The sequence below is a fragment of the Lepidochelys olivacea genome (assembly GCF_965140295.1).
Source record: "Lepidochelys olivacea isolate rLepOli2 genome assembly, chromosome: 21".
NCBI classification, from domain to species: domain Eukaryota; kingdom Metazoa; phylum Chordata; order Testudines; family Cheloniidae; genus Lepidochelys; species Lepidochelys olivacea.
Window position 1 is genome coordinate 18,307,585 of NC_140431.1, and position 24,179 is coordinate 18,331,763.

The following is a 24,179-nucleotide window of genomic DNA, read 5'->3' on the forward strand; positions in this document are numbered from 1 at the left end:
GCTATGCCCCTACTTATACATCCCAAAATGCCATTGGCCTTCTTGGCAACAAGGGCACACTGCTGACTCATATCCAGCTTCTCGTCCACTGTCACCCCTAGGTCCTTTTCCGCAGAACTGCTGCCGAGCCATTCGGTCCCTAGTCTGTAGCTGTGCATTGGGTTCTTCCGTCCCAAGTGCAGGACCCTGCACTTATCCTTATTGAACCTCATCAGATTTCTTTTGGCCCAATCCTCCAATTTGTCTAGGTCTTTCTGTATCCTATCCCTCCCCTCCAGCGTATCTACCACTCCTCCCAGTTTAGTATCATCCGCAAATTTGCTGAGAGTGCAATCCACACCATCCTCCAGATCATTTATGAAGATATTGAACAAAACTCCTTTTCTTTTTGCGGATAAAAAAGTCCTCCTTTTCTTTTTGCGGATACAGACTAACACAGCTGCTACTCTGAAATCTCCCTGTTAGGCACATAGGTTACAGCAGTACTGTGGTTAGTGAAGGTTGCCCAACACTGCACATTATAAGACCACGTTTCCATTTTTTTAAATAACGTTGCCAACTTTAGCAGATTGGGCTGAAATTTTCTATGCCAGCCAGGTGTATGCGTCAAGATAAGGAGTTCGAAAAGATCCAGCTCAAATGGTTCATCTGCTTCTGAGAATGAGGTTACGGAAAAATACATCGTTTTGCCCATCTTTAAAAAAAATCTTACAGCCATTTTAGCCAGACGGCCTAGTGCCTCTATGGCGTGGAGGAGGGACTCTAATATTCCACTGCTGTCTGCAGATTATCTAGGAAAACCCCTTGGGACAGCAGCAGGTTCACACACAGGGTGACAGTCTACTACCACTGCCAATTATTCCCTTCGCCTCAGTGGCAGAAGTTTGGAGGCTGGATCAAAAGGGCAAATCTGACAACGGAGGTGGGGTCAGCCTGGTACAATTTATATTTTTTCAATTGCTTTTGAAAAAATTAAAACATGACGTGTAAGAAAAATGATGTTTTAAGAAAGTGAGGGAGCCCGCCGGGCCACCTCACACCGCGGCCGGCTCGCCCCCCCCGCGAGCTCCCCGCCCCCGCGCTGCTCCCCGCCGGCCCGCGGGGGCGCTGTGCGCGGCTCGCGGCTTCCCTCGGAGGCGCCGCGTGCCGTCGTCGCGTGACGTGTTGCGTTCGGCGCGCGCGGCGGCCCGTCCTGTGGAGCCCGCCGGCCGGAGCGGCGGCGCAGGATGGCGGGCGCGGGGCTGGTGGCGCAGGGCCTGAAGGAGGCGCTGGTGGAGACGCTGACCGGCATCCTGTGCCCGGTGCAGGGCGTGCGCGCGGCCGCCGAGGAGCAGGTGAAGGTGCTGGAGGTGACCGAGGGTGAGTCCGGGCCTTTCCCTTGTAGCACGGCGCGGCCCCGGGCCCAAGCGGAGGCTCCGCACGGTGAGGGGCAGCCAGGGCCGGGCCCCCATTTCCGGGCTGCCTCCGCCGCTCTTCGCCGGCTTGCGTCCCGGGGCCACAGCCAGTCGCCCTGCGGGAGCAGGCCCGCCAGCAGCGCCTCGCACGCCCGGAGCTCTCCCTCCGGGAGCCCGCTCTTCGCCGGGCGGCTCTAGCTGGGGATGCGCCCATTCCCTGGGCAGGCGTGAGCGGCGGGGGGGCCTGACGCCGAGCCCTGGGGCTCTCTGCCGCCGAGCCCAGGCTTCCTGCTCCCTCTTCGTGGAGCGCTTCCCCTCGGCCCTGCCTGGAGCCTCCGTCTTTTGTATAAAGCTCTAGCTAGTCTGTGCCAGAGGCACTGGCAGCGCCCCTGCATCCTCCTCTGCCGGGAGGGAAAAGGGGTTTCCGGTCTCTTTTCCCCGATGCAGAGCCTCCTGGCCGCTGAGAAGTGGGGTGCTCTGCTGCTTTTCATCTTCTCCCTTGAGTTGCTTCCAGGAGTTTGCTTCAAGCTATGTTGTTCTCCACCCCCCCCCCCCAATCTCTTTTACAAGTGTATATATATTTTTCCATTATGTAACTCTGTATGGCTTGGGACACAAAAGGAACAAAGGGTTAACTGGTTGGAAGTGTTAATTTAAGAGGGGGTAGTAAAAGAGCTAAATTTGTAGAGCTTGACTAAAGAGACTTGTGTTAAGTTTTTAAATATTATTTAAGTAGTGTAACGTTTTGCTTTGTATGAGGGGGTATAAACTAGGAGTAATGAAATTACGAAAAGGAAAGTGTGGCTCTTACGGTTTTCCTTGTGTTTCTCTTACTAGATTGAATTTTCCAAAAAGGATAGCCCCATCATTTGGGACTTTCATGTAATGTTTAAAAATAAAACAATACAAAAAGTATCAGAGGGGTAGCTGTGTTAGTCTGTATCCACAAAAACAATGAGGAGTCGGGTGGCAGTTTATGCCTGTTCTGTCATTTTCACTCCATGCATCTGAAGAAGTGAGTTTTTTACCCACAAAAGCTTATGCCCAAATAAATCTGTTCGTTGTACCAAGGTTTTAGGCTTCAGTGCAGGACTAGTAGACGTGTTGGACTTAAATACTTCTATAGGTGCAGTCAATGTCAAGTAAAAACACAACTTTTGTCAATAAAGTAAGTAAGGCTTTGGAAATACATCAGCTTTTTCATAGTTGACTTTGGAACCAGAGAGTTTGCCTGGAAAATTCCCAATTAACTTTGAAGGCAAAGGAAAATATTTGACTTTACTATCTTTTCTTTTTCATTATCATAAATATCTTGTTGCTAATCCTTGATAGTCTCCATATAGCTTAATCTCCTTGAAACCTCATGCACTGGCAGTATTGGGGGTGATGGTGTAGGATTGTGGTAAACCATATTTATTTATTGTTCTTGTTGTGGATACCTTTGGGGTCAGTCCTAATTCTTTTGATTTCACTGGCTATCATTGATTTTAGTGGGGACAGTGTGTGTTTCTGTGAGCATATTGTCCTTTATTGATTGTCTGAAGGAATATAAAGGTCTACCTGTTGGTTTACAGAGCACTTCCCGTAGCTCCAGTTGTAGAGGCCGGTGTACCTAATCCTGTGGGAACTCTCTTTTGGCTCTGCACATGTTTGATTATGGAGAACTTGCATATTTCTTATGGACCTTATGGAACCCGTCTTTACACTCCTTATCTAAGTGCTTTCCTCACCATCTCACATTCAAAACTGTCTTACTGGTGGCTATTGCTTCAGGTAGGAGAGTTAGTGAGACTAAAGCACTAATGGCAGACATCCTCCTATTCTCCCCGAAATATGGTCTTCCACAAGGATAAGGTGGTACTGAATTCCTCACCAAGGTGGTGTCCTGCTTTAATTTAAACAAAACTACCAACCTCCCTGTTTTTCCCAACTCTCGCTCAAACCTAAGTGGAACATATAGCAGATCACAATTTATCAACTAGCAGCATATATGATCCTTCCTTCAAGCATCAGGGCACTCAATTAGAGCCCAGGCAACCTCCTCAGCATACCTGAGAACTGTTCCTGTATCAGGGCAGCCACTTCGAGCTTAGCCCATACCGTTTCCCAGCTTTGTGGCCTAGATTTGGTGTTTAGATCAGATGCTGAATCTGAAACCTGTTCTTCAATCCTTATTTAGTTAGATATAGCTAGGTAGGATTTCTCAGACCTTTGTATTCATCAGGGAATTGCTAACTAGTCAAAAGAGGGAACCACACAGCCAAAGACTCGAAGAAAGAATGTTAACTGTAGTTCTTCAAAATATTTTGTCTGTCTGGATCCCAATGTGCTCCCTCCATTGCTACTTCAGAGTTCAGATATGGTGGGATTCTGCACTTAAAAATTAGATCAACCTAGCTTTGTTGCTTAGGGGTGTGAAATTTTTCACACCATGTGCAATGTAGTTAGGTTGATCTAAACCCCAGCGTAGATGTAGCTAGGGAGACAAAAAAAAATATTTAGTTGACCTAGCTACCACCTCTTGGATAGGTGAATTAACTTCATTGATGGAAAAACCCCTTCTGTCGATGTAGGAAGTGTCTACAGTGCTACAGCTTCATTGCCATAGCTGTGCTGCTGTAGCGTAGTCATACTCTGAATGATGGAACTGAGGCATTTGGGGCTGCTCTGCCCTACGTACCGTTGGGGTTGGAGGGGGATACAAGAATATGCAAGATGCAGATTGGGCTCCAAAAGGCACTGCTGGTCAAAAGATTCCAGTCTCATGTGGTGTGCGTGCATCTTTAACTGTATCCACGTGGACAAAACACCTCAAAGAACCACAGTTACTATAAAGTAAGTAATCATTCTTTTTAAGAGCTTTTTTTAAAAAATTGTTCCTTTTTGAAATTCTGTATGTTCTAGTTCAATTTTCAGACACATGTCATTAAGAATATCAACAGTTAGTCCCCTGAAAATGGTATGCTTCTCGTAAGGCTCAAACAGCATTACATTGCTCCAAAAAGAGCTGGAGTGAGAAGTGGAACTATTGCAGCTTATTCAATAGAACTTCATTTATTTTCACCTTGGGCACCTTGAGTATCTTTTGGCAGTGACTTTTGCTCTCCTATGCTGTGCTTTATTCCAATACCAGCCTGTAGGGAGCCAGTGATATCATCTGTTCTGTGCGTGCATGCTTATAGACAATTATAGAAGGCAGAGGTGAGTTAGTAAGTGGTGGGACTTGGGGAGCAATCCTATAGGGTGCATGTAAAGGGGTTGGAGTGGTCATATCTGCATCACAATTACTCTTTCTCCCAAAGTAGTAGTCCTCGTTACGCCCTGTCAAACACCCCTTATGGCTCCCCTCCCTTGCAAAGTCCTGCTCCAGCCCAAATGAGGGATTGTCATTTGAGCCAAAGCAAGGTCCCTGTTACCTAGCGCTGGGTCTTCATCAGACAGACAAGCTGACAGCGTTGCTTCTAACCTGCCTGCAGCTGCCATTCACCTCCTCCGTCTCTGACGAAAAGCGGGAGGCAAGGTGAGCGGAGAAGAGGGATAACAGCTGTAGATGGGCCTGGAATGGGACTCCTAGTCCTGCTCCTGAGTTAGCCAGTCTGAAGCTTGTGTAGATCTTGAGGGGGCTTGTGGGGAAAGAGTTTGGTTTCCACTGGCATAGGGGCTGCAGTGTGGGCAGTACAGGGAGATAGCTGAGAGTTAGGGCAGCCATCTTGATCCCTCCCATTCCAGCTCCCCCAAAGTATTACTCTCCCTTCAGAGTATTCTCAGAATAATACGTGCCCCCATAAATGGCGTAGGGAAAGCTGACTCCCCTCCTCTGCAGAACCCAGCTCCAATAGAGATCTCACTGGACATGACCCTCTTAGAAGAACAGCAGGTTCTTTGGCACAGTGACAGCTATCACAGACCTCCCTTTTACCCACTTTTCATAGCAGTGGTGGAAAGTGAGGCAGAGAAGGTAGCAGAACTACCCCACTGCTCTTGATGTGACATGTGTCACTGCTGTATCTCCCCATCTGTTAGATTATGGTAATACTTCTGTTTCTCCCCTTGTCTGTCTTGTCTAGTTAGATGGAAAACCCCTCATGGCAAGGGCTGCCTCACAGTATGTACATACAGTGCGGAGCACGGTGTGGCCCTGATACCAGTTGAAGCCTTTAGATGATTCTGTAGTATGAATAAATAATGGGGACAGGGTATTTTGTTCTCTCTCTAAGTGCCTTTCTCTACTAGAGATGGTCATATACACCGCACCTCTTCCACAAAATACCACACACCTTGGATTATAAGAGGGTAAAAATGCATTGTTCCTTTTAATTATTCTAATGCAAAACACTAATGCCAAAAATAATATTTTAATTATTCTAATGCAAAACACTAATGCCAAAAATAATTCAGGAAATAACCTTGTGTGTCAAGATTGGCATAATAGTTTTGCATTTTTATGATTTAGAGGACTGTGGTGTCTGCACAGATTTTTATGTTATGTATGTATGGTGATTTCTGGTGGCATTGGAGTCTGCGTTATTGGCTATTGTCATGTATAGGGTGTTCAGATGTGCAAAATATGGTTACTTTTACAGGAGATTTCCTTGCTTTTGCCTTGGTGGGTTTTGTACTTCATCAAACTTAACTATAATCAATTTTGGATTTTTTTGGAGCAGGAGGCTATATTAGAAGACACTGTCAGTTCTGCTTTATTTGTGACACTTTATATTGCTTTTAAATTTGAACCTTTAGCTTTACATCAAATCACCTGTTGCATGGGCTGACCTGCATAATCATTTGTAAATGTAGTGTGTAACTGGTATGCATAAACCTTTCAAGAATTGAACTTTGGATTATACATCCCAGGTTAGAGTATTGTGTTCAAGAGTCTTGTAAATGTTCTTCCAATATCCTCTTTTCCTGAGGTTGTAATTAAGGAAATGTTCATCTGAACTTTATCATTTGGTGCTTTAGAACTCTGCTAAGATTCCCAAGCTACAACTTGGGGCCTATCTATTCCAAGCAAAGAATCTGTTGCAGGTACAGTGATTTCATGGCATTGTTTTGTTGCATAACTTGTGCTTCAGCAGTGTAGTGTGTTTGTGGCCCCACAGTTTTCTGACAGCACTGCTTTGGTACACGTGCATGCATAGTAGGCTTTATGTTACTATGGATATATCTACACTAGAAAGGTAAATCGACCTATATGAGGTCGACTTACAGCCACTGCAGTAATTACTGCAGACGTGCATGTCCACACTACCCTCCTTGGGTTGGTGGTGTGTGTCCTCACTAGGACGGGGAGGGTGGGGAGCCACCCGTGGCTTCTCTCCCCTCCCCCAACTGTGAACAGGGAGGCCAAAAGTCTCCCAGGGCTTCTCAGCCCCCACCCACTCCCCACCAGGCAGCCTTGTCAATTTCATGGCTCAGGGGCCAGTGGGGTGCAGCTGCCTGGGCTTCTCGCCCCAGCCACGCTCTGGGAGCGGGGTCCATTCTTGCCCCAGCTCGCTACTCCAGGGAAGTGGGGGAGGGGGGTAGAGGGGCAGATGGGTTCTAGCTGCCTGGTTTTCTTGTCAGTTTCATGGCTCCTGCAATGAAATTCACAAGACAGCCAACATCCCCTGTAAGTAAGGCAGTGTCTACAGGTACACTGTGTCGCCTTAACTACAACAACATAAGTCCCGAGCCTCTCATGGAGGTGAAGTTATGATGTCGGTGTAGTAGAGCACTTACATTGGTGGGAGGAAGGCTGTAATGTAGACATAATTAAGTCAACGTAAGCTGCCTTATGGCCTTATGGCGACCTAACTGTGTAGTGTAGACCAGCCCTATGAGTATATCCTTGAATTCAAGAAACATTTATCGCATAGTATCTAGTACTATTACTGGGAACAGGGATTTTAGATAGCTTGTAAATTTAAGGAAATGAATTTTGAAATGCAGTAGGACGAACAGCACTTAACCCTCTTTCATGTTTGTATGTCTCTCTCTCAACACTGGGAGAAGCCATTAATAGTTGGCACCAGTTTACCCAGATCTGAGCTTATGGACTTGTTCTCTGCTGTTCAAATGGCTGTCTGCAAATGGTTCTTTTCATTTAAAGCCATATTTCCTTGTAATACTTTTTTGTTTAGGGTAGCTAAGTCTTTGGTGCCCCTGTGGGAGTAATGCACCTACCGAGTGGGCAGCAAATGTATTATATGCCCCTTAAATTTTTTTCCCAAAGAATTTGATGCTTTTTGTGTGGAATTGAGTGTCTTCCACTGAGGACTGCTTGAGCACAGACAGATTATTCAAAACATTTCTAGTGTGCCACATCTCCTTTTGTGCCAAGGACATGCACATGGTCCTCTGCTCAGTCTGGGATTGTCTTGCTTAACTGGAGAAGCTGTGTGATATAGCCATGAGTTGAATTTCTGAGCTCATCCAAGTAAATGCCTCCCATGGAGAGGTTATCTTCCCCTTCTCTGGTGGGTTTGCTGGCAAGTCCCACGCAGTTGCTCAAGCGGATCCTGTGGTAGTCTGTACGCCCCACAGCAGGGTTTCTCAGCCTTTTTATTTCTGAGGCCGCCCCCTCCCCAACCTGCTATAACGATTCCAGGGCCCACCCGTGCCACAGCACCTGTTTTTCTGCATATAAAAGGCTGGGCCAGCATTAGGGGGTAGCAAGCAGGGCAATTGCCTGGACCCCAACGCCACAGGAGGCCCTGTGAAGCTTCACAGGTTGCTCAGGCTTTGGCTTCAGCCCTGGGTAATGGGGTTTGGAACCCCAGGCTTCAGCCTCATGCAGTGGGACTTCAGCTTTCTGCCCTGGGCCACCTCAAGTCTAATGCTGGCCCTGCTTGGTGGACCCCCTGAAACCTTTTTGAGGTCCCCCAGTGGGCCCTGGACCCCTGGTTGAGAACCACTGCCTGACAGGGAACTAACTTTTAATAAAATCTCAGCCTGCAAGGGATGATAGCTTAAATATTCTAGTGAGTGTTATGCAGAATATTGGTGATGGGTTTCTTCTTACCCTGCAATTTGAACATTATCACACCCCCCAATGGCTCTTCTGGTTTTCAATATATTTTAAAAAAGGAGGACTTGTGGCACCTTAGAGACTATCAAATTTGGTGCCACAAGTACTCCTTTTCTTTTTGCGAATACAGACTAACACGGCTGCTACTCTGAAACCTGTCAATATATTTTAACTCTCTGTGAGTTTCCACATAGTCCTCATTTAAATTTCACTTTAATTGTTGCTTTAACTCTTTCAGGGCAAGAAGAAAGCCTTTATGTAACCAATTTTTTTTTCTATTTACATTACTTCTAAAACATTTCACAAGTCTAAAGTATTTGTCAATGACATTTAACTTTTTATCTGTTGGAATTATTGCAAATCAGCAAAGCCTATCTAGTATCACTTAATGGGCAGTACTTTTTATGTAACTAAGAACCCAAGTTTCTTGCATCCCTGATTTGCCCACTATTTGTGAGTCGGAGACAGAAAACTAAATTCTCTGCAAGTATATTACCCGTGAGAGCTTTTAATTTTGATCTACTTTACTATTTGCTCAAAGCCAAATCTCTGTTTAATAAAAGTAACATAAGTTCAAATGGTGATATTATAAGGGGGCACCAGCTCCACTTTAGTTAGAGTTACCCTTTTAACAGAAAGGGCTTCAAAACCTTAAGTGCTGTAAAATCTGCATGCTTACTTGGAATTGCCTTGGAATTTGATGTGCCTCATAGGGATACGGGGTAGAGTTAGTGATACAAATTTGAGGTCATTTGAGCAGGGATCATCCAAGTGTCAGCCAGCTGAGAAAACAGCATTTCTTAAGGTCAACCCTATTCTACCAGCATGTGTTGGTGTACACTTCAGGGTGAAACTATGGCTCTAATCCGCCCCAAAGGGTCTCAACTGCTTGACATCCCAGCTGGTGCATGGCACCCATACCCCTTTTGGGAAGCAATAGTGTAAACATTACTGAGTGGAGATTTAACCTCTACGGATATGCTCAATCCTAACATTCATGCACCAAAGAAATTATACTGGGCATGAACAGATAGAGAATGTAAGAGGGTTTCTAGCCAGCCCATTTTCAGAGGATCTGGGTGACTCAAGGAGATGTACTATGTGTTGAAGCTGAACTACACCCAGGCACCATAAGGTGGAACCCACTATTGGTAGAAACCTAAAAATGAAATGCAATCATGTTGCTGCCAACTGCCTCTGTCAGAGTTTTTTTTTTTTTTTTTTTTTTAAATTGGGGGCAAGTGTAGTCTGAATACAGCAGAAAATTCAAAAGGTGTTCAAACTATTTTTGAAAGGAACAAAATTTAAACGTGCAAATGCTTACTGGGAGGGGAGGGGAATAAATGGGAATGGGTGGTACGGGAGGAGAGGCATTGCGTGACAGGGAGATGGGTTGAATGGAAACTGGGGGAATAGGGTTGGGGGCACTTGTCAACCTCATTTTCTTTTCTTTGTGAGTGCCAAGATCTCAGGAGGGCCCAATCTGAGCTCCTCTCCCTGCCTCATGTGAACTGGAATCTGGGTATCCCTGCCGCTCTGGAATTGTTAGTCACTTTTCCTGCCCCTATGTGTGTTCCAGGATATGGGAGGGACCCTTCCAAGTCATGTCATAGAATCATAGAATATCAGAGTTGGAAGGGACCTCTGGAGGTCATCTAGTCCAACCCCCTGCCCAGAGCAGGACTAGTCCCCACTAAATCATCCCAGCCAGGGCTTTGTCAAGCCTGACCTTAAAAACTTCTAAGGAAGGGGATTCCACCACCTCCCTAGGTAACGCATTCCACTGTTTCACCACCCTCCTAGTGAAAAAGCTTTTCCTAATATCCAACCTAAACCTCCCCCACTGCAACTTGAGACCATTACTCCTTGTCCTGTCATCTGCTATCACTGAGAATAGTCTAGATCCATCCTCTTTGGATCCATCTTTCAGGTAGTTAAAAGCAGCTATCAAATCCCCCTTCATTCTTCTCTCCCGTAGACTAAACAATCCCAGTTCCCTCAGCCTCTCCTCACAAGTCACGTGTTCCAGACCCCTAATCATTTTTGTTGCCCTTTGCTGGTCTCTTTCCAATTTCTCCACATCCTTCTTGTAGTGTGGAGCCCAAAACTGGACACAGTACTCCAGATGAGGCCTCACCAATGTCGAATAGAGGGGAATGATCACGTCCCTTGATCTGCTGGCAATACCCCTACTTATACACCCCAAAATGCCATCGGCCTTCTTGGCAACAAGGGCACACTGTTGACTCATATCCAGCTTCTCGTCCGCTGTCACCCCTAGGTCCTTCTCTGCAGAACAGCTGCCTAGCCATTCGGTCCCTAGTCTGTAGCGGTGCACGGGGTTCTTCCGTCCTAAGTGCAGGATTCTGCACTTGTCCTTGTTGAACCTCATCAGATTTCTTTTGGCCCAATCCTCTAATTTGTCTAGGTCCCTCTGTATCCTATCCCTACCCTCCCAGCGTATCTACCACTCCTCCCAAACTTGCTGAGGGTGCAATCCACACCATCCTCCAGATCATTTATGAAGATATTGAACAAAACCGGCCCCAGGACCGACCCTTGGGGCACTCCGCTAGATACCGGCTGCCAACTGGACATGGAGCTATTGATCACTACCTGTTGAGCCCACAATATAGCCAACTTTCTACCCACCTTGTAGTGCATCCATCCAGCCCATACTTCTTTAACTTGCTGACAAGAATACTGTGGGAGACCGTGTCAAAAGCTTTGCTAAAGTCGAGGAATAACACGTCCGCTGCTTTCCCTTCATCCACAGAACTAGTTATCTAATCATAGAAGGCAATTAGGTTAGTCAGGCATGTCCTCTCTCTCTGCCTCAGTTTTCCTAAATGCACAATTCGGATAATGATGTTTCTCTGATTGGTAAAGTGCTTTGGGACCTACTCATGAAAAGTGCTATGTAAGAGCTAGGTATTACTATGTATTAGCTAACCACTGTAACATCTCAACTGCAAACCTACACGATAACTACAATTGCCTAAATGACCACTAACTCCTACCTAGATGATTTCTCTTTCTGTTCAAAAAGTTAGGAAATTCACTAACACACTTTATCTCACAGTTAATCATGATTTAAATCACTAGTCAGGAAGGCTCGATTTAATCATGGATTTCTACATAAAAGTGCATTCTTGTTAGTTGTTAAACCTTAATACATATTCTTCACAACTCAGAGATAGATGTAGGTTTCATTTTTAGAAGGTACACACGATACATTTTTAAAGTGATTTATTTTGAAAACTTTTCAGATTAGTTTTACAGCTATATCATCATCTTCAACGCAGCTTCCTCCTGAGAAGGAAGACTTCTCATGATGTTTCATTCGGGCAACCAGGCCTTGCATTTCTTTGTTGCACTATTTGCACGCATGCCTCTTACCCACAGGTAAAGGAACTTCATTAAAATATTCCCAAACTGGGTCTCTTTTACAGCCTGCTGCCATTATAGGTTTTCCCTTCCAGTGAGATAATGGTATGGTAGATCTCAAATCAATGAAGGCTACACTCAGAAAGACCTCAAGACTTCTGGAATATGCTGCTCAAACAGTTTCACTTTTGTTTCTACTGTATATCTGTCCTTTCTCACATTTATCTCCAGACTTCTTCTCCACGTCCAGATCTATTCCACCCCCAACAATCTTCTATTCATTAAACTTTTTGAAACTTTGCACTTTTAGAGAGTGGTAAGGGATCGACTCTTTGTACACAAATTTACAGAGGGACAATAGAGTTGAGGTCTGTTATTTCTTACCTCTATATTTATTTAAAAACATTTTTGCTGTTAACAAGCCAGAGACACAAATCCACAGTTTGAGAACTGCAAAACTAAGCATCTCTGATGGTATCTTCTAGACTGAGCACTGAGTCCCATTGGGTAGATAGAAAAATTAACCTAAATAATCTATACAGAAGCCCCTGGAACTCCATAAGATTAGGTCCCTAATCCATGAACTATTGGAACTCATTTACAAAACTTTTCTTAAACATTACATGAATATATTGTCTCATACTATAGAATTAGAATTTATAATCCCTATTCCATGATGAGATATCTTTGAGCTATAATGTATCTTAATTAAAACTATCTTTAGATCGGATTTTTTTATTAAATGCTTTTTGAGGGAAAAAAACCTATTTTTTAATTAAAAAAAAATAATTGATTTGTATTCATCCTGATTATTCTTTGCGTGGCTCACCTGGCCAAAGACTGGGAGAAGGGGTGATGCCCCCCACTCAGCAGGCTGGATTCCGTCCCCTCTTTGGGTTACTGCAGTTATGAAAGAGGTGGAATCTCAGTCTTCGCACATTTGGCTTCTTTACTTTTACTCTCTGATGTGGAGCTGTGGCACTGAGTGGAGCTTTGGTATGGGGTTGAAGTTGTTTCGAAGCAAATGGCTAGGGTACAGAGCAGGGACAAAGGTGAGACCACTGCTGTGCATTTGTCCATCAGGTACCGCCACAGAAAAATTGTAATAGCAACTTTAAAGCTGAATAATCCTTGCTAATCATGTAGCCAATTTAAAGCAGTACAAACTCCATGCAAGAATTCACTTAAACATAGTGACTAGGGAAAAGGAGGCAGTAGCACAGAAATATGTACCCTCTGAGAAGCCTGTTCTGCACTGCATTCCCAGTGAACGTAGAAAGCAGACTGATAAAACTCTATCCATCATATTTGCATGGAAGGCACTTGTATGCTTCAGTGATCATAGAATTTTAGAATATCAGGGTTGGAAGAGACCTCAGGAGGTCATCTAGTCCAACCCCCTGCTCAAAGCAGGACCAATCCCCAACTAAATCGTCCCAGCCAGGGCTTTGTCAAGCCTGACCTTAAAAACCTCTAAGGAAGGAGAGGTTTCAGAGTAACAGCCGTGTTAGTCTGTATTCGCAAAAAGAAAAGGAGTACTTGTGGCACCTTAGAGACTAACCAATTTATTTGAGCATGAGCTTTCGTGAGCTACAGCTCACTTCATCGGAAGCATACCGTGGAAACTGCAGCAGACTTTATATATACACAGAGAATATGAAACAATACCCCCTCCCACCCCACTGTCCTGCTGGTAATAGCTTATCTAAAGTGATCATCAGGTGGGCCACATTTGTGCTGGAAATGGCCCACCTGATGATCACTTTAGATAAGCTATTACCAGCAGGACAGTGGGGTGGGAGGAGGTATTGTTTCATATTCTCTGTGTGTATATATAAAGTCTGCTGCAGTTTCCACGGTATGCATCCGATGAAGTGAGCTGTAGCTCACGAAAGCTCATGCTCAAATAAATTGGTTAGCCTCTAAGGTGCCACAAGTACTCCTTTTCTTTTTAAGGAAGGAGACTCCACCACCTCCCTAGGTAACGCGTTCCAATGTTTCACCACCCTCCTAGTGAAAAAGTTTTTCCTAATATCCAACCTAAACCTCCCCCACTGCAATTTGAGACCATTACTCCTCGTTCTGTGATCTGCTACCACTGAGAACAGTCTAGAGCCATCCTCTTTGGAATCCCCTTTCAGGCAGTTGACAGCAGCTATCAAATCCCTCCTCATTCTTCTCTTCCGCAGACTAAACAATTCCAGTTCCCTCAGCTTCTCCTCATAAGTCATGTGTTCCAGTCCCCTAATCATTTTTGTTGCCCTCTCCTGGATGTTTTCCAATTTTTCCACATCCTTCTTGTAGTGTGGGGCCTAAACCTGGACACAGTACTCCAGATGAGGCCTCACCAATGTCGAATAGAGGGGAACGATCACGTCCCTCGATCTGCTGGCAATGCTCCTACTTACACAGCCCCAAATGCCATTAGCCGCCTTGGCAACAAGGGCACACTGTTGACTCATATCCAGTTTCTCGTCCACTGTCACCCCTAGGTCCTTCTCTGCAAAACTGCTGCCTAGCCATTTGGTCCCGAGTCTGTAGCAGTGCATGGGATTCTTCCTTCCTAAGTGCAGGACTCTGCACTTGTCCTTGTTGAACCTCATCAGATTTCTTTTGGCCCAATCCTTTAATTTGTCTAGGTCCCTCTGTATCCTATCCCTACCCTCCAGCATATCTATCTCTTCTCCCAGTTTAGTGTCATCTGCAAACTTGCTGAGGGTGCAGTCCGCGCCATCCTCCAGATCATTAATGAATATATTGAACAAAACCGGCCCCAGGACCGACTCTTGGGGCACCCCGCTTGATACCAGCTGCCAACTAGACATAGAGCCATTGATCACTATCCATTGAGCCCAACGTTCTAGCCTTCTTTCTGATGGACAGTGGTATAAAACTGAGAGGTAGATCTGTCTGTGACACTCTGGACCCCATATTCACCATAGTAATATGATTATGATTAAGGCTATGATTTTGTCATGGACATTGTTAGTAGAAGTCATGGACAGGTCACGGGCAATTAACACAAATTCACGGATTTACTAAAAATATCCATGACAAAAACGGAGAGGGAGGAGGGTCCAGCTCCCTTCCCTGCTGTGGCTGGGAGCAGTGGCCTATGGCTGGGAGCTGGGAGGGACCCCTGCCTGTGGCAGCTGGGGAGCTGCAGGGGATCCCCCACTGCCCAGGAATTGGAGAGCTCTGGAGGATTCCTCCCCAGGCGGGGGAGCTGCAGGGGGTCCCCTGCTGCCTGCAGGGGCTGGGGAGCTCCGGGGGATTCCCCCACTGGCAGTGGCTAAGGAGCTGCCTGGGATCCTTTGCTGTCTGGGGAACTTAGGGGGATTTCCCCTGCATTAGCAGCAGGTGGGGAGCTGTGGGGTAGCCTGCAGCTCCCAGCCGCTGCTGGCTGAAGTCATGAAGATCTGCGGAAGTCACAGAATCTGTGACTTCCACGACCTCTGTGACCAAATCGTAGCCTTAATTAAGCTGCATCTTGTACAAGATATGTCATGTGAGGTGTCTATGGAAAAGTTATGGTTGGTCAATTATGAATATCTTGTTTGTATGAATGTATCATTTTTGTATCTGGAGTTGTGAATATTAACTATGTATTTGTATTTCAAATGTGCTTGCACCTGGGTAATGCACACAGTCTGACAGCACACTGTGAATGGCCCATTCAAATTGAATGGACCATCACCAAAACAGTGGGCCATGGGGAAAGCTCATCTTCACCAGATGAACTGTTCTGGGGATGTTTCAGTCAGCCTATGGATAATGGCTGCCATGACTCATCGAAGTATGCAAGGGCATGTGACTAGATCACATGATACTGAACTCCATTTTGGTACCTGTTTTTTTCCACAAACTCGGCTGGGACAAAGGGGTTCCCGCCTTATGAAAGAAGCTATAAAAGGGAGCCAATGGGCCTCACTTTCCCCACAACTCAACACCTGGAAATACCTCTGGAATAACAAAGGCTTGGAACTGGGAAAATGCTGGTCTGAGGCGGGAAAGAAGGAAACCCGACCTGTGTATGAAACATCTACAAATTGCTTGTACTATCTAACAGGGTGAGACACTTACACACTACGTAGGATTTGAATCAGGCTTAAATTGCGCTTTTGTTTATTTCTTAGGTAACTCTCTTTGCTCTGTTTGCTATTATTTATAGTCACTTAATCTACCTTTCTGTAGTTAATAAATCTTTCATATTTTTACCTAAAATACTGTGGTGTTTCAAGTGCAAAGGGAAATTTGCTCAGGAACAGGGTGGGCTGGCGCATTGTCCTCTCTACATCGAGGGAGGGGCGGACTGGGTAATAGATTCATACTGGTTAGGCTTTTGACCAGGGCAGGATGATACAGCTCTGGGGTTCTAGGCTGGGGAGCTGTGGGTATTTTGTCTGGAGCCTCTCTATGGTTGAAAGAAAAGGAGTATTTGTGGCACCTTAGAGACTAACCAATTTATTTGAGCGTAAGCTTTCGTGAGCTACAGCTCACTTCATCGGATGCATACTGTGGAAACTGCAGAAGACATTATATACACAGAGACCATGAAACAATACCTCCTCCCACCCCACTCTCCTGCTGGTAATAGCTTATCTAAAGTGATCACTCTCCTTGCAATGTGTATGATAATCAAGGTGGGCCATTTCCAGCACAAATCCAGGTTTTCTCATCCCCCCCCACCCTTTTTCCAAAACCACACACACACAAACTCACTCTCCTGCTGGTAATAGCTTATCCAAAGTGACCACTCTCCCTACAATGTGCATGATAATCAAGGTGGGCCATTTTCAGCACAAATCCAGGTTTTCTCACACACCCCTCCCCCACAAACTAACTCTCCTGCTGGTAATAGCTCATCCAAACTGACCACTCTCCTTACAATGTGTATGATAATGAAGGTGGGCCATTTCCAGCATAAATCCAAGTTTAACCAGAACGTCTGGGGGGGGGGGGGTAGGAAAAAACAAGGGGAAATAGGCTACCTTGCATAATGACTTAGCCACTCCCAGTCTCTATTTAAGCCTAAATTAATAGTATCCAATTTGCAAATGAATTCCAATTCAGCAGTTTCTCGCTGGAGTCTGGATTTGAAGTTTTTTTGTTTTAAGATAGCGACCTTCATGTCTGTAAATAGCATGACCAGAGAGATTGAAGTGTTCTCCGACTGGTTTATGAATGTTATAATTCTTGACATCTGATTTGTGTCCATTTATTCTTTTACGTAGAGACTGTCCAGTTTGACCAATGTACATGGCAGAGGGGCATTGCTGGCACATGATGGCATATATCACATTGGTGGATGTGCAGGTGAACGAGCCTCTGATAGTGTGGCTGATGTTATTAGGCCCTTTGATGGTGTCCCCTGAATAGATATGTGGGCACAGTTGGCCACGGGCTTTGTTGCAAGGATAGGTTCCTGGGTTAGTGGTTCTGTTGTGTGGTATGTGGTTCCTGGTGAGTATTTGCTTCAGGTTGGGGGGCTGTCTGTAGGCAAGGCCTGGCCTGTCTCCCAAGATTTGTGAGAGTGTTTGGTCATCCTTCAGGATAGGTTGTAGATCCTTAATAATGCGTTGGAGGGGTTTTATTGGGGGCTGAAGGTGACGGCTAGTGGCGTTCTGTTATTTTCTTTGTTAGGCCTGTCCTGTAGTAGGTGACTTCTGGGATTTCTGACTTTAGGTATTGTTTCATGGTCTCTGTGTATATAATGTCTTCTGCAGTTTCCACAGTATGCGTCCGATGAAGTAAGCTGTAGCTCACGAAAGCTTATGTTCAAATAAATTGGTTAGTCTCTAAGGTGCCACAAGTACTCCTTTTCTTTTTGCGAATACAGACTAACATGGCTGTTACTCTGAAACCTCTGTATTGTTGGTTCATGCAGTGGCTGGCCAGAGCATTCATGAACACAGCTGGATGTGGCCCTTGCCTGTGGATGTTTGTGTGAGGGCAAGCTTGGAGGGCTGTGCCACTTGTCACAATACCACAGTGTGAGAGGGAACCTAGATTGGTAAAACAGAGGGCTCAGCAGTACCCCAATTCCAGGTTGCACCTTGTCTGTTTAGTTATTTTAGAAAACTCTGCTTTTGCCATGAGAGCATATCTTGAACTTTGCTGCAAACAGTGGCCCTGCATAATTTTATTTTTCTTTCCTGTGTGGAATGGTGGCCTCCTTCACTGGAAGCAGTGGTAACATCTTTACTTGTATGATAAGCTCCACTCTGGAGAATGTTAAGAATGTATCCTTCATGTTCTGTGTCTTATTGTGCCATGTAGTGAGAATTTGATCTCTTTCCTGTTTTCAGTGGAAGACACTTAAGTTGAAAAAGTCTTTCATTTAGTGTCTATCAAATGGTTTGTCTTGGTGTTGAAGGGTTTCTTATACTTGGGAATAGTGTTCTTGGTAATCATTTTCCATGGAAGACAATAAATTGAGCTTCAAATTTGTGTTGATAACCAGGGATTGGTGGGTTTGCTAAATGTATTGTTGTTGGGTTTTTTTGGGCATGTCAGATTTTCCTCCCATTTTTGTTGCTATTTATACAGTTTGGGATCTTTTACAGTTTGCTATTTTAGCAGTTTGGGATCTTTGCCTTCCATCCAGCTCATCTGGGCCCTGTGATCCCCCACGTGGACTTCTACATTAACCTTGGTCGGTAGTAGGATTAACTTCTTAAATAGGCTTCGCTGAACCAGTTTCAGTCTAGTCTGGCATTCTGCCTTCAGAACTGTTCAATATCTGATCCTTCAGAGGAAGGTGAATAGGTCCTTGATACATCTAACAAGTTTTCCTACCGCTGGGCACAGGTGAATATTGTTTTTGACCCCTGTATGATGTTTGGTTATGCCTGGAAGCATGAAATTTGATTGTATTTCTTAGTCTGCATAGGTACAAATAGTTAGTGGTCATGAAATAATCCCATTAATTTGGAGTCAAGAGCAGATGTTTGTTTCTGGTTCTCATCTGAGATTTTCTGGATCTCTTCCAGTATAGTGTAAACATTGGCCTTCTGCAAAGGAGAGCCCTTGGAGGATCAAGACTCGCTCCTTGGCATATGGTATTCACTGAGCCGAACTGATGGAGCCTGCACTCAGATAAAGGCTAGTTGTGCAGGTTTTTTTTTTATTAGCCATGTTTTTGGTTCCACAAATACTCTTGTAAACAGCTTACAGTTGAGGTGTCTAAGGGTATGCCTCTAGCCTGAATGGCTCCATAATTCTGCTTAGAACTCCCACAGCACGTCAGCTTCCTTTGGGTGGGACGTACCACCCCTGCTGAGGATCTCTTAAAGCACTAAACAAACATCCCATCAAAGTAGTGCAGTATCAGTTTCCCTGAAAGGGGCATAGGCATGCTATACTTATTTATACCATTCTTCAAATTTTGCTTGTCATTTTTATGCAGTATGTATTTAAAATAAAAAGGCTTGTGGGGAGTAGAATGATGGATATGGGACTGTCTGGTAGGAGGTACACATGCTTGTGATTGACACAACAAGAAATGTGAAGGTCATTCTGTAACTATTGTGACATATTTAAAATGGGACACTTGTGGCCTGTCATGGGTACAGACTGACTAAGTTTAAAACAAGGATTTGATCTTTATATTTCATGGAAGAATCAGTAGCAATTCCATAGAATCATAGAATATAAGGGTTGGGAAGGGACCTCAGGAGGTCATCTAGTCCAACCCCCTGCTCAAAGCAGGACCAATCCCCCAATTTTTGCCCCAGATCCCCAAATGGCCCCCTCAAGGATTGAACTTACAACCCTGTGTTTAGCAGGCCAGTGCTCAAACCACTGAGCTATCCCTCCACCCCCCTACCCCCCCAACTGCAAGGTTTTGTTCACTTTTTCTATGAAGTGGAGTTTCGTTCTGTGTTGATCAAAAAGTTTTTTATATTATCATAATTAGAGCACTCATTGCTAGAATGCAAATGAAAAGCTTAAATATTAAGAACAGTTAGGATTTCATTGCCAGACATGAGTTTGGCTTGTTGTATGCCCGCAAAGAGAAATAATTACTGTGAAAAAGATTAATGAACATTAATAATAAAGTGCGGGGACTTGAAGTTACTTAATTTTTTGTGTTTTATTTCAAAAATGTCCAGTTCCTTCTCTTTATATATTCCCAAACAAAAAACTGTTTAGATGGAGTTAAGGTTGAGGTTATGTATGTTTTACCATTACAATATTCATCATAGCAATCTTCTAATCATGTCCCAAAACAAGCAGCATAAGGCACAGAAATTCAAAGTTAGCGTTAAACCTAAAAGAAATCCAAATATATGAAGGTCTGAAGATGGGCAGTTAAGGCGCACCCAAATAACCTTAACTCTGTTCTTTAGTGATGCCACAGGAGAAAACCTTTAAAAATCAGTTTAATTTACTCTGGGGCTACAAATACTAAAATGCCTTACGCATAATCATGCGGTTATTGCAAAGTGTCACTGTGGGGCAGAATTGAAGTTGTCTTGTTTAACCTAAGGTTAAACTTTAAAAAATACATCAAACTGTGACTTCAGGGGTTGGTAAATACTTGTTTCTGGGATAATTACAACATTCTTTAAACTATTCATATATACTCTCAACATTAACACCAGGTTAGCAGTTTTTTTGTCTAGAAGTTTCCCTGGTTATTTAAAATGTCATACAAACAGAAGTCCCAAAGACTGCTACCATGTGATATCTCCAGTTAGTTGAAGATATTAAAAATACTGATTTTATTTTAAAAGTTTTTAGAGCTAGATGTACTGTTACTCTGTGTCTGCTTTGCATGACTGGAACAGTGCAAAGTAGCTACACCAAACTGGTGAATCTAGTTCTTTAAATCAACTGTAAATTATCTGGGATATGGCAATAACTTTTTTTACACTTTTTTTTAAATGAGGAGGGGAACCATGTAAACTTCCAGAGTATGAAACTCTGGAATTTCTATCTTAGTTGTCAAGTATCAGAAGGGTAGCTGTGTTAGTCTGGATCTGTAAAAGTGACAGAGTCCTGTGGCACCTTATAGACTAACAGACATATTGGGAGCATAAGCTTCTGTGGGTGAATACCCACTTCGACGGATGCATGTGGTTCGTTGGGGTGTGTGTGTGTGTGTGTGTGTGTGTGTAAAATAAATACATTCAATTTTTATTTATTTATCTGAAAGCTCAGAGGCCAACTGGGTAAAAGGGCTGGTGAGAGTGGGAAGCAGCTGGGATGACTAGGAATTGCCAGGGTTCAGGGCGGGTGGGGAGAGAATTCCTGGGGAGCAGGGGGATTCAACAGTGATGTATTCATATGGGAGGAGGGCAAGTGATGTGTCTAGCACCTTGAGTAAAAGAGGGTTATGTGCAGCAAATTGAACAGTAACAGACTACAGATACTAGTGATGGTTGAATCTGGTGATATTCTGAAGAAAGAGCTGTCAACCATGCTTGCAGCTGTTTTTATTGCTTCACGCTGACTTAGACATTTGAGGTTTTAGAGTGATAATCCTGGAAACTTTTTATATAGATTCACCAGTGCCTGTAGTTTTCTGTGCCTTTTTAACTAACTGTTCAAACAGCGGTAAAGATAGTTAGTCCCTCAGGATCCCCTGGGGGACTAACTTGAAGGGGGAAGGGGAAAGGAGTCCAGGAGAGCTGGCTGTATTTCAAGGAATCCCTGTTGAGGTTACAGGGACAAACCATCCCAATGAGTCGAAAGAATAGTAAATATGGCAGGCGACCAGCTTGGCTTAATGGTGAAATCCTAGCGGATCTTAAACATAAAAAAGAAGCTTACAAGAAGTGGAAGGTTGGACATATGACCAGGGAAGAGTATAAAAATATTGCTCGGGCATGTAGGAATGATATCAGGAGGGCCAAATCGCACCTGGAGCTGCAGCTAGCCAGAGATGTCAAGAGTACCAAGAAGGGTTTCTTCAGGTATGTTGGCAACAAGAAGAAAGCCAAGGAATGTGTGGGCCCCTTACTGAAGGAGGGAGGCAACCTAGTGACAGAGGATGTGGAAAAAGCTAAGGTACTCAATGCTTTTTTTGCCTCTGTTTTCACTAACAAGATCAGCTCCCAGACTGCTGCGCTGGGCATCACAAAATGGGGAAGAGATGGCCAGCCCTCTGTGGAGATAGAGGTGGTTAGGGACTATTTAGAAAAGCTGGACGTGCACAAGTCCATGGGGCCGGACGAGTTGCATCCGAGAGTGCTGAAGGAATTGGCGGCTGTGATTGCAGAGCCATTGGCCATTATCTTTGAAAACTCGTGGCGAACCGGGGAAGTCCCGGATGACTGGAAAAAGGCTAATGTAGTGCCCAACTTTAAAAAAGGGAAGGAGGAGGATCCTGGGAACTACAGGCCAGTCAGCCTCACCTCAGTCCCTGGAAAAATCATGGAGCAGGTCCTCAAAGAATCAATCCTGACGCACTTGCATGAGAGGAAAGTGATCAGGAACAGCCAGCATGGATTCACCAAGGGAAGGTCATGCCTGACTAATCTAATTGCCTTTTATGATGAGATTACTGGTTCTGTGGATGAAGGGAAAGCAGTGGATGTATTGTTTCTTGACTTTAGCAAAGCTTTTGACATGGTCTCCCACAGTATTCTTGTCAGCAAGTTAAGGAAGTATGGGCTGGATGAATGCACTATAAGGTGGGTAGAAAGCTGGCTAGATTGTCGGGCTCAACGGGTAGTGATCAATGGCTCCATGTCTAGTTGGCAGCCGGTATCAAGTGGAGTACCCCAAGGGTCGGTCCTGGGGCCAGTTTTGTTCAATATCTTCATAAATGATCTGGAGGATGGTGTGGATTGCGCACTCAGCAAATTTGCGGATGATACAGAAGGACCTAGACAAAGGATACATAGGATACAGAAGGACCTAGACAAATTGGAGGATTGGGCCAAAAGAAATCTGATGAGGTTCAATAAGGATAAGTGCAGGGTCCTGCACTTAGGACGGAAGAACCCAATGCACAGCTACAGACTAGGGACCGAATGGCTAGGCAGCTGTTCTGCGGAAAAGGACCTAGGGGTGACAGTGGACGAGAAGCTGGATCTGAGTCAGCAGTGTGCCCTTGTTGCCAAGAAGGCCAATGGCATTTTGGGATGTATAAGTAGGGGCATAGCGAGCAGATCGAGGGACGTGATCGTTCCCCTCTATTCGACATTGGTGAGGCCTCATCTGGAGTACTGTGTCCAGTTTTGGGCCCCACACTTCAAGAAGGATGTGGATAAATTGGAGAGAGTCCAGCGAAGGGCAACAAAAATGATTAGGGGTCTAGAACACATGAGTTATGAGGAGAGGCTGAGGGAGCTGGGATTGTTTAGCCTGCAGAAGAGAAGAATGAGGGGGAATTTGATAGCTGCTTTCAAGTACCTGAAAGGGGGTTCCAAAGAGGATGGCTCTAGACTGTTCTCAATGGTAGCAGATGACAGAACGAGGAGTAATGGTCTCAAGTTGCAGTGGGGGAGGTTTAGATTGGATATTAGGAAAAACTTTTTCACTAGGAGGGTGGTGAAACAGTGGAATGCGTTACCTAGGGAGGTGGTAGAATCTCCTTCCTTAGAGGTTTTTAAGGTCAGGCTTGAGAAAGCCCTGGCTGGGATGATTTAACTGGGAATTGGTCCTGCTTCGAGCAGGGGGTTGGACTAGATGACCTCTGGGGTCCCTTCCAACCCTGATATTCTATGATTCTATGATTAATAATGAATCCAGGTTTCTCCCTTTCTTCTCTGAGAAACTGTCAGTTTCTTGTCACCTTCCAAAATGTGTCACTTCAGCATTGTTTAAACATTCAGAATCTTTCTGTGCTGAGAACTGTCCTGTGGTGTTTACAGTTTCTTGTTTCAGATAGTCATAGGTTAAGCTATGTAATGCAATATCTGCAGCCTCATCTTTCAATTGCTTATTGACTTAGCATTATTCATAAACTGCTGTTAAACTGTTTAGTGAAAGACAAGTATATGTTGTACGCTTAAGTCATTTACTGGACTGCAGCTCAGTTGTGTATTTTCTGAGAAGCATTAAAAATAACCAAGTCATCACTTGGGTAAAGGGACTAGATGTATTAAAATCTTGTGCTACTTTAATGTTGGCATTATTGTGAAGACATGCTTTCTCCAACTCAGCCCAACAGTAGCAATGTCTGGTCTTCCCAGACACAGTTACGTGGAGGTAGGTTCACTCACAATGTTCTGATAGCTTTTTTCTGAGTCTTTCAGGATATCCCACAGTCTTCCTAGATAGGACTTCAGGGAAACAGTTACAGGGTGTGTGTTTGACAAGACTTGAGGTGTTACAAAACACAGGATGCCCTTTGGTGGTCAGCCTATGGTCCCTCTTTTTCTCCTCTTAAATAATTTTGGCTCAGGAGAGGTCCATTTTAACAATCTGGCCTGTTT

General features: G+C 44.5%; 1 protein-coding gene across 3 annotated transcripts in view; it reads left to right on the forward strand.

Moving 5' to 3' along the window:
* Positions 1-1,165: 1,165 nt before the first annotated feature.
* Positions 1,166-24,179, forward strand: part of IPO9 (importin 9) — a 205,505-nt gene continuing 182,491 nt past the window's right edge. The window contains exon 1 of one of the 3 annotated variants that reach the window (XM_084611069.1): positions 1,166-1,359. In XM_084611069.1, coding sequence (XP_084467195.1) covers positions 1,227-1,359 — 133 coding nt within the window. In that variant the 5' untranslated portion in view covers positions 1,166-1,226. The remainder of the gene's footprint in view (positions 1,360-24,179) is intronic. The other 2 variants (XM_084611070.1, XM_084611071.1) reach the window with 2 other exon arrangements.